The sequence below is a fragment of the Neopsephotus bourkii genome, unplaced genomic scaffold (assembly GCF_033783945.1).
Source record: "Neopsephotus bourkii isolate Nb327-2 ecotype Australia unplaced genomic scaffold, CSIRO-AGI_Nbou_v1 NB_882, whole genome shotgun sequence".
Taxonomy (NCBI): Eukaryota; Metazoa; Chordata; class Aves; order Psittaciformes; family Psittacidae; genus Neopsephotus; species Neopsephotus bourkii.
Genome location: NW_026901376.1, coordinates 3,345,312 through 3,356,062, shown reverse-complemented (window position 1 = coordinate 3,356,062; position 10,751 = coordinate 3,345,312). Strand labels below are relative to the sequence as shown.

Genomic DNA, 10,751 nt, shown 5'->3' with positions numbered 1-10,751 from the left:
TTGAATTGAGTATGTTTTGCCAAGCAGCTTTGAGCTACTGGTTGCTGCATTTTGTTGGGAAAGGGAGTTTTGGTGACTAGCTGGGTAATAATATGTGAAAGAAAAAATGAACATCCTTGGGGGAAAAAGGGCTCCTTATCAAGATTAGAGCGGTGCACTGCTTCACAAAGTGTTGGAGATGTGGAGTCTTCTACATCACGTGCTATGATCCCACCAAAATACTGCTAGCAGCTAGCTCTCCATGAGCAGGTCACCAGCCACCACAGTCCCTGTGGTTAGAAGTTAAGCCTATTATCTTAAAAAAGGTGCCTTTTAAGCCAAGACAGAAAAAGATAACATAACTAGGTAGCCTGGTTTTTTGAAAGCACTTAAGCCATTCTCAACCTGGACAAGTCAGTTCCTTCTTAGAACAAACACACATTCAACAGCATTTTGGGTGACTTCCATTTCAATAATATTGTTGTAACAGGAAAGAGAAGCAAGTCTGCCTTAAGCATTTTTTTCTTTGAAACAGCAGAAAGAACAGAGAAATTACAAGAGGTAGTGAGTTTAGCAAACCTGCACATAAAAGAACCTTTCATAAGAATAAAATGCTGCATTTACAGCTGTAAAAGTGCACACCCCTATAATTTAAAAATACAAAGCTACTTTTACTGTGTTTCAGGGCTTGCTCTTCTTTAGTTCAGGTGCTGGGCTTAAAGTGTTTAACGTCATTGCATTGGCAAAACCAAGCCATTCATACAGCACTGGGCTTTTAACTCACCATAAGTGAGGAAGTTAAACTTGGTTGTTAGTGTAACCAAAGTGCAATCGTGTTCTTCACACTGTGTATGTTTTGACTGGCTTGTAAAAAGAATGTAGAAGTTCATGGCTCTCCCTGGCAACTTCTTGTGATGACTGAGGCAAACATGATCTGCAACATATTTGGCCACAGCCTGACTCTGAATGAGAAGACAGGCTTCTATCAGACAGTGGAGAAAAGTCGAAGTCAGCTACCTGCAAAAGGAACAGCAAAGACAGATTTTTTAATTTGGGTCCCACTGGCTTGAGTGAGTCCAGCATGAATACTTTGGGCCAGAAATAGCCTTGATCCTCAACCAGTTTCAGTCAGTCACCAACTTCAAACAGACTTCTGATTTATACCTGTTGCATGTCTCATAGGTAGGCTCTCTAGAGGTATATTATTCATATTGTGGTATGATGCGAAGCGGTTTAGGTACTTTCCAAAGGGCCATAAAAGCTACTTTTGATTTAGGAGCTCATGCTTATTACCAATACAGTAATGCAGCATGTGAAAGCTACACCAGAGATGGAAGGGAGCTGAGGAGATAAAGGTCACATACTAGGGTGGGGTGACAATTTAGTGCCACTTTCGGTAATGCACCTACACTTTTTTACTCTCCTGTATTCTCTCTCGTTATCCCCCATTCTTTCTTTCATGTAACAACACTAAGGCAGAGCTTCTGGAAGGGATACTTCAGTGCAAGCACCTGCTTGGGTGTATTAACAAACTGCCCATGATAGCCTGGCAACTTGAATTATAGTTATCCACAACAAGCCAGAAGCCTGCCTGTTGCTTCAAGTGTTTGCCTGCACTGTTCAGATGTTTCCACGGAATGCATCAGACACACTAGAGAAATGCTCCGTCCTGCTCTGTTAGTCTGGGCATTAAAGAATGGACATGGCTGAAAGGTGTCTTTACTTACTATCCTAGCTCAAAGTTAGAGTAATGGAATACCTCCACGAGATCTTTTTGTTGTGTGTTACTTCGGAAGGTTGTGTACAGTATCAGTCCTAGCATCACTGAAACCAGAGCAATGCAGAGCAGGACAAAAAAAGCTGGGTGGATCCCTAGGAAAGAGCACAAGGGCATATTCATGCAGTGATACAATATAGTGATAAGGAAATGATGTTTTAGAAGTTTTCATCATTTTAGACCAAATTACATCTGTGTCACAAGTAATAATTTTTTTCAGCCCAGATCACTTCAGATCTTTGAGATCACAGAAGTGGGAATGCAGAATTGTGAGACTGGTTTTTCCCATACCTTTTTACCCTCTTTTCCCTTCAAAAGCCTAAAAAAATCTCCACCCCTTTACATAGGTTTGTCCTAACTTTCCAGTGTGTTTGTACCTCTGTGGTACCCAAAGAAGACAGGAAGTAACCTCATCTTCACAGCAGCTAGCAGCCTCCATCAAAGAGTATTTGCATACTTAGTCCTGAATGCTCATCAGTGCCTTCTGGACTGAGCTGCCCTGTCTGTGTACAAGTGCTGGCCCATGTTGAGATGGTATATCTATTCTGTATCACAGCCTGGCTGTCCTCTGGTCCTCTTCACATAACCACTTTCTCAGATGATTCAGGGACCCAAGGGGAGCATGTGTGAGCACACAGGGGGAAGCCAGCAGGCATTCCTGGCTGGAGAAACAGAAACTTACACTGAACTGGAGGCCTAGAAAAATCTACCCTTAAAAAAAATCCAGAGCTAAAGTGAGAAAAAGAATAAAGACTGCTTAATTAAGGAAGTGTTATAAACATATATGTTTCCTAGTTACCCTCTTTAACTACAAAAAACAGACTATTTAAACTAAAAAATATGTAATTTAAGTAAATCACCCTTCCCAGGAAATTCATTAGCTTCAAGATACTCTTGAGACTAAGGGTTCAGCAGGATGCAAGAAGCTCAGAGCAATTACAGTAGGCACATTATAGGCTGTCCTTTCTCTTTCTCCTTCCTATGCTTTCAGGGATCTATACCAGTTTCCAGAAACCTCATCTGCAGGCTGGTTAATCCATAATTATCTTGTTAATCCATAATTATCTTTGACATGTTTGAGGCTGTTGGTTCTCTGACAGGTGGGAATCCCTGTGCTGCTCAGATCAGCTGCCCCTCACCTGTTGGCCACACTTTGATTTCATGGTACGTCTGTAGCATCGTCACGCCGTTCTCCACTCTGACGCTGAGGCAATACTGTCCAGCATCACTGAAGGTATGGCTGAGGTTGTAGCAGGAGCCATTAATTACCACAAGATGGCACTTTTCCCCTTCCAGTGGAATGCACTCGGCCTTTATGAGCCAGCATAATGCTAGCGGTGGGCTGAAATGAGACAAGAGCAAAAATAAAAGAAAAAAATTGGTGAAAACTTTGCAAAAATTTCAGCTCGGAGCTGATGAATCACTTGGTTAAAATAGTATAATAATTGTGAAAATAATGAAGTTAATCTAAGTACAAATAGAGAAGCAATTAACTGCACAGTCATTTAGTTTATAACATTTGCCTATTGAGAAAGTCCTTTGTAATGCTTCTATAAAAGCAAGCCTTTCAGATGAGAGATAAATACCTGCGTAGGTCATAAGCAGGCCTTTTGTGGAGAAAACCCCATAGTCCTTCTCCAATAATGATAACAGGAATCTTTTTTCCTGCACTTCCAAGGGAGTATAGGTTGTTTGTTCTTCTCACACAGAAGAAATCACTCTTTGTGCTATGGAAGTACACCCAAGACTTCTGATTATAAAAATCCCCACAACCAGAACTGGAAAGAATGTAAGACGAGTTCTGTACAATGGACTAATAAATGCAAATAAACTGCAAGGATCACAGTACTCCCTTATAATAACAAATATGTTCTTATTTGCTGCTAAGTAGCCTAGGTGCAAACCACTTCATGGCCATGTGTCTTCTCACAACATCTAGTCGATGACTTTTATTTACATTTTAAGACCCTTGTTCCAACTGATTCTGCTTGGACTTATGCCCTGTGGACTTTGGTTCTGACAACCAGATAGAGCTTTTCTTTACTCCATCATATTAGTATTTTATTCCTTATCTCTTTAGGACATTATTTGCTAAAGAAAGCAGTGCGTTTATGAGTTTAGCTCGTTTTCTACTTTGTTTCTGATAACACATCTCTTGAGCCTTTGTCATGGCTTCTCTGTCATAAGCTCCTATTGCATCAGTCCCAGTCCTGTGGCCAGGAGTTTAGGTCTGGCAAACACTGTCCATCTTAAAGCCAAGCCTGCTTTAGAGATCTCAGGTTCTCCTGTAAGGGCTTTTAGCTATCTGTATTTATTGGTATGACACCTTCAGTTTCCATTGCTGCTAATGTGCATTCACTTTTGAATGCAAATTGTGTTGCTTTGTCTACTGAGACTATTTATGCCTTTGGCAAATGATTCTGTATTGAGTGTTACTTGATCCATCCTACATCTCCACTAATAGCCCTGATCTATTTGCTTTTGGGTTTTTTTTTCAATCCAGCATTAGCCTCAACAGCTCCCAGTAGGAGAACTGGAAGTAAGTGTCACTCTTCTGCTCTTCTGGAGTATGAATGACTTCTGTGGTTATAGAGTTTTTATGGTGAAGAAGTTTTCCTGAGTGTTTCAATGGTATTTAAATTACAAAAATCATCCAATATGTTCTAAATGCTGCAGCTTGAGAGAGCTTGTGCTAGGATCGAGGTGCTCACGACTCTCCTGTTATCATCCCTGCATGGAGCCCTTCTGTCTTATTTCATCTGTGGCAATCTCAGCTTTGCCATAATTATTCCCCAGACCCATTATGCCCATAAGCCAGTCAAGGACAACTACTGTGCAAAAGGGCTCCGAATACAATTTCTTTAATGGTGGGGAAATTGGTCAAGAAGAAAAATTCAAAAGGAAGTTTTAAAATGTATTTACACCCTCCCTCCCCATATTTCTTTTTTAACATTCTCTTTACAAAGATATAAAAATAACATTTGCTTTGTGTCGGAGGATTCTACTTCTCTGTAAAGATTGAGGCTCTTTCAGGCTCTTAGAGAGTTCATGGTATTTCAGATCAGGAAAATCCAACATTCAACAGCATTTTGTTCAAAGGAAATTTCATTTTTGTTGTAAAAAATAGTTCTGTGGAGTGCAACTCACTGTTTTAAGAAAACAGGGTGGAAAAAAAGCAGACAAAAAGGAACTTAAATAGACAAAATAGAGAAAAGTTGTGTTTGTACTTACGTGCCATTGATATGAAGAGATAAATTCAAGTCTTCCATTACGTGAGTCTCTCTGGAGCCCACTACATTAATGCTTTGAACAGCATCTGAGGAAGGGAAAAAACAAACCATATCACACTCCACATGTAAACTTGAAATTCCCTGGTTTTCCAGTGAAGGTTTATTTTCACAGACTTTGCAGGTTTTAGCTCCATCAGGCACACAAATAATACTTACACCACACCCTAAAAAGAAACCTCCTGCTAGAGTTGTTGTAAGTTTTCTGAATTATTTGTGATTTCTTTTTAATATACAATCAACTACTTTGTTAATCCTTCACATTTTTAGTTATGTGCTTGTTTACTCCTGAACATGATCAAATCAACAAGACTTTCCTAATGCTTATTTAACTAATAATGTTAAATAGCTTGCATAAATTAAACAAAGAAATCCTCCATAAGTTACAGTAAGCATTTTATTGTAAGCTTTAAGCATATGTGAGACTGTTACAGAAGACAGTGAAACTTATGGTAAATGAAAAAGAAACATAAGATTTTATATATTTTCTCCTATTTTTTTCTGTGCTCGAACAGCACAATGTCCATTTTGCAGTGGAAACACTTAATTGAATAACAACCAGTTCTAGCATGTGAAACAATACTAAAGTTGTATTATCACATTAAAGATAGATTGTATCTGTAGCTATATAGCAAGTTCAGTTTGAGTAAGCAAAATGTTTTATAATTACCTAACAGCTCCAGAGCAGTAGTGAAATCACCAGTTTTCTGCAGTGTTTCTCTTTCATGTATGATGCTTCCAATTCGCTCCCATTCAGCTATGACTTTAAGATGCACAGTGCGATTCCCCATGGTAGAGTGGTTATAGTAGATAAAGGGTTGCTTCGTGATCTGATAAACTCTATGTGCAACATGAAAAGATTTAGAACCAAAATCACCTTTTACCAAATAATTGCATATTTCCGATTTAAAAGGGACAAGCTCTAACACCTGTTTTTCAAAGAGAATGCTACAGACTACTGTGATTCTAGTTCTACTTTACGTCCGTATCAATAAGGATTAATGTCTGTGTCACCACTGACAGAACTACTGTCAGTATATGACCCAGAGCATATCTATGCATTTTTGATCAAAGAAACTAAATCTAGTGCTAAAAAAATTCCCAAAATGGAACAGAAATAACCAGTAAATTATGATAACTACCTTTATAGCAGGTGGCCTATAAGCTAATTAAAGCACTATGGTGGGAGGGGGAGGAGAAAAAAAAAAGAAAGAAAAAAAGCAGTATTCAAAGACTAAATCCTATGATTTAATTTTGTCCTATGATTTAATTGGGATTTTTTTTTCTAGATGGGCATCTGAATCAGAGCCATCTTGAATACTCTTTAAAGTAAACAAAGAAGTCACACTTACCCATCTCCAAAATCCCAGTTGTAGACAAAGGATGCTGACTTGAAGTAATGACTTGGGTCATGAAGACAGAAGGAAATACGGGTCACAGCACCCATGGAAGAACTAGAACCATGTGTGATATATCTGCTGTGTTCTATCTTGGCAATGGTAAGATTCCCTGTGATAAATTCTGCAGATGATAAGATGGAAGAAGAATGACAACAAAAATCACTTTCATAGCGAGCCCTGTGTACCAAAACATTACTTAAAATGTACTGCATAAGTCTTTTTAGTTCCTAGTCCAAGTGGTTAAGTGTATTTTATATCTATTATTCAGTATTGTTACACATGTTAGTGAAGCAGAGAAATTAAATTACTTGCTTAGGTTAATACAATGGGCCATGATAAAGCTTCTAGTAGAGCTAAGAGTAGTAATCCTGGTCTGATTGAAGTTAATGCAAATTTTTACTATGGATTTAAAAAGAACTGTGATTAACACAAGTATCTAGATAAAGGGATTCAGAATCAACCAATAGACCAATCCTTCACGTTTGGGGTGGCAGATTTTGTTTGTTTCTTTTGTGGGATTTTTATGTTGCTGGTTTTTGGCTTTTAGTTTTAGCTACTACCACAGAAATGAAAATTTGACTACTATGAATAACAGATGTGCTATATACTGTGAATACAGAAAGGCAGAAATTTTGATGTCTGTTGCAGATCCTATGCTAGAGTTTTCTACAAGGGCTACAAAGGCTGATCTAAAAACACTTCTTTCACCTATGAATAAAGAGGTTTTATGATGATACACATACCAGCTCATTATAAAATTAATGGGCTATTAATTATGAACAACAGATTCTTACCCTGTTAACAATTCATTAAATTTGGTTAACTGTTCTCTTGATGACACACTAATAAGAATCACAATTAATGCTTCAGAATGGGGCCAGTAATTCAGAACTAACTGGAATTGTAATTTATAGGAGTTATTGGCAACTACCTTTGAGCACCTGCAAAGCCCCACTAGGTGCTCTTGCTCGGGAAGGCAGAAAGGTGCAGTGGGATCTTACCTTTTATGACTATGGAAAGCTTTTATTCCTTTTGCTTGCAGCATGAGAATATGACAGTGCAAAGCAAGAAATGAGTAAGTAGATATTCAACATAGCAGCAGTTCTTAACAGAGAAAAGATCTCATGTATACTTTTATCAAACTTATCCAGTAAGCTTGGTTTTTCTCGAAGAAAAATCTCAATAGCTAGAATGTCAGCTATGCCCTATGGTTATCTCTTTTGTCTTCTTCCATGTCTTTATCACTGGCTGAGCACCAGGATGCAGGGTTAGAGGGATGTTGTTACAAGTCTCTGAAAGAAGCTATCAAGTGGGATTGTGGGAAGCTATCAAGAGATATTTCATGTCAATCCTGTATCAGAGATTAGGTTAACCATATCACATCATTGATCAGTTTGTCAAAAAATATATATTTATGGTTATAAATATTCCCAGTAAGCTGATTAATTACTTGAAATGCAGCCATGACTTCACATCCAATTTCAGTACACTCAGAGATTGAAAAGAAAATGTAATGGCTCTGTTGTACTGATGGCCTAAGCTTTTGCTGTGTCATGCAATGGGGAAAATCAGTAGCTTGTCACTGCTGCTGGTCATACGAACTTTAGAAATGCTGAGAAACAGTACAGGAAGCATTGTTTTATGAGTCTGGACATCACTGAACAACACTGATGTGTGAACTGCAGCTACTGAAGCATCTGTTTTCTAGTTCATTTTCTCTAAATGAAACGGGCAGGAAAACATGGGCAGGATCACACTTGCTTCCTGTATGTAGGTAGGCTACAGCACAGCCCAGTTAGTAGAATGCCATCCAAACCCACCTTCCATCAAAGGAGCATACAAACCAAAGTATGCTGGCAGAAGCCATATTTATGCCTGGCTTTCATGTTTCTGATGCAAGCAAAGGAAGCAAGCATCCTCATCTGTACTAAATTCCTGAATGCATAGAAGTTGTAAAGCCATTTTACCTGTAATTTGAAGCACGGTGTCATTTCTAGCAACTGGCCGACATAACCAGCAGTTTCTGTGAGTCACCCAGACAGATATGGGAAAAGTCCCAGGAAATTCACCAGTCACATTAACTACGGAGTTAAACTGCTGCTCAGATTTCTCTATCAGAATCAGGGGAGCATAAATCCAGTTGAAGTGATACAAGTTTGATGCGACACTCTCATTCTTCATACTTAGACTGGCATGAACAGTGGCTTGAGCTCCCGTTGTGATGGGACCATTGTTGGTTATCTCCAGAACATACTTCTCTGTGGAAATCATAAGAAGAAAAAAAAAAAAAAACAAACCCAAATGTAGTTGTATTGCATTTTTAAATTAATTTCTTTACACATTTTAACTAGTCAGCTCTAGTTACGTGTTAGTATATTACTTCTTTTTTTTTTTTTTTTTACTTCTAAAAACCTGGAAAAGAAACTGTTGCATCTATATATGAGTTCAAGCAAGTAGCACTAAACAACATGTTAGACTGGGTCCTAGAAATGTTAATAGTAGCAGGGAGCTTCAGATTAGAATATGGTAAAAACTTCGATGAGGTTTTACAGGCAGAACTGGACAACATAGAGCAAGTTCCCCTGCTGTACCAGTGCTCTGCCTGGCGATCCTCTCACCAGGGAGCACTGGGGCAATGCTGGGCAGAGCAGCAGAGCTGGGGGGTTCTCATGCTGATGACTTTCCTTCTCTCTTTCTGCAGCCACCAGATGGCTAACACGGACTTGAGTATTTTAGCTGCAAAAGCTTCATTTCTCACTCATCTATGACATGTAACATGGAGCACTGGGGTAGGCTAACCCTGTGCTGGCTTTCCTGCACCCATCAGCTTTGGATGGGGTGGAAAGAGAGCCCAAAGCAACTACTTAGCGCCCCCATTTTATTTCCCATATTGCAAGCGCTGAGCAAATCTGGTTGCAAAATGACCGTGAGAGGTAATGTTTTAGTGTCTGAGCAAGAATTCCACTGAAGAATTTCACAAGGGAATGGCCTTGAGTTCAGATTTTTGAGTTAATAGAGAAATGCCTGTGACTTGATGGTCTGGCACAGAGAAGTTTCATGTCTCTAGAAGAATCAGGCTACCCTCCTCTTTGTCTCAGCAGAACTTGGGAAAAAATAGCCAGCTAACTCGTGCTTATCTAGCACTTCTCCTTGGAGGTTATCGTGGTGCTTTACAAACCAGGGCCACACTGAAGCCCAACAACTGCAGCAGTTGAGATTAAGCGGCTAAACCAAGGTCACTCAATGAGTCACCAGCAGAGCAAGACATTTCATCCAATTCAGGGACTCCTACTTTCCCGACCTCTCTTTGCAGAATGCAGCACAGCGAGGGATGAAGGATGCACAGGTGCCCTGGGACCTGCCGCACTGTGTCAGTGGAGGAGGCAGAAGTGCAGCTTCTGGGTGAGGAAGTGCAAAGCAGAACCCTAGCTCCCCAGGATGCCCCAGCTTTAGCGACAGCACCAAGGTCGCAGAGCCTGAGATCTAAGTCTGAGAAGGTGCTTGGAACTGTCTCCATTCCCTGTCATAGCTCGCAAGCCTAGGTTAGGGAACCATCACCCTCCCACAAGTAAAGCACCTTAAGCGCCTTCGCTCCGCCGCCTCACCCCCCATCGCCCGCTCCCCGGCGGTCGCTTACCAGCCGCCGGGGAGGCGCGGCCGAGCAGCAGCAGCAAGCCGGTCAGCAGCAGCATGCCCAGGGCGGCGGGGGCCATAGCCAGGCACTGCTGCGACGGCTCCGGGACCGAGTATCGCCGCGCCGGGGCCGGGCGCTGCCCCGAGGCCGTCCGCGGTACTGCGGCACCTCTGTTTGCTCCCCGGGACGCTCCCCCGCGGCAGCGCCCGGCTGGCCTCTCCGGGGAAGTTCCTGCCGGGCGGTGTTGTCAACGGCACGGGATGCTGCAGAGCCGCGGGGGGAGTGTGGGGGGTGGGTGGGTTAAAAGTTAAATACATAAATACAAAGCACAAATGCCGCCCATCCGCGGAGGGGTTGGGCACAGCCTTGAGCGCAGAGACCGTGTTTTGGGGTTGGTGGCTGATGGAGTATTAGGCTCCGCGGACGCCCCAGTCGCGGACAGTTCGCTGCGGTTACGTGGACGCTCCATGTCCGGGCTGGCGGCTCCGCGCAAGGTGCGCAGCGGGAGCTTCTGGACGGGAGCCGGGAAAACGGCTCCCGCAAACGCAGTGCAGCTTGGTTTTAACTGTTTTCAGTACTTATTCGAAGCCCTGTCTTGCTCCTCGCTGTGTATGTATTTTCTAACACATCAGCCTCCCTCCACCGGCTCTGCTCCAGGTTCCCCGGCGCGGCGG

General features: G+C 41.5%; 1 protein-coding gene across 1 annotated transcript; it reads right to left on the bottom strand.

Annotated features, from left to right (window-relative positions):
• Positions 1-426: 426 nt before the first annotated feature.
• Positions 427-10,351, bottom strand: TMEM130 (transmembrane protein 130). The gene is made up of 8 exons (XM_061357084.1): positions 10,081-10,351; positions 8,411-8,701; positions 6,396-6,564; positions 5,714-5,883; positions 4,988-5,072; positions 2,896-3,098; positions 1,739-1,851; positions 427-996 (listed from the first exon to the last, which is right to left on the bottom strand). The coding sequence occupies exons 1-8, from the start codon at positions 10,154-10,156 to the stop codon at positions 820-822; spliced, it is 1,284 nt and encodes a 427-aa protein (XP_061213068.1). The 5' UTR covers positions 10,157-10,351; the 3' UTR covers positions 427-819.
• Positions 10,352-10,751: the final 400 nt, after the last annotated feature.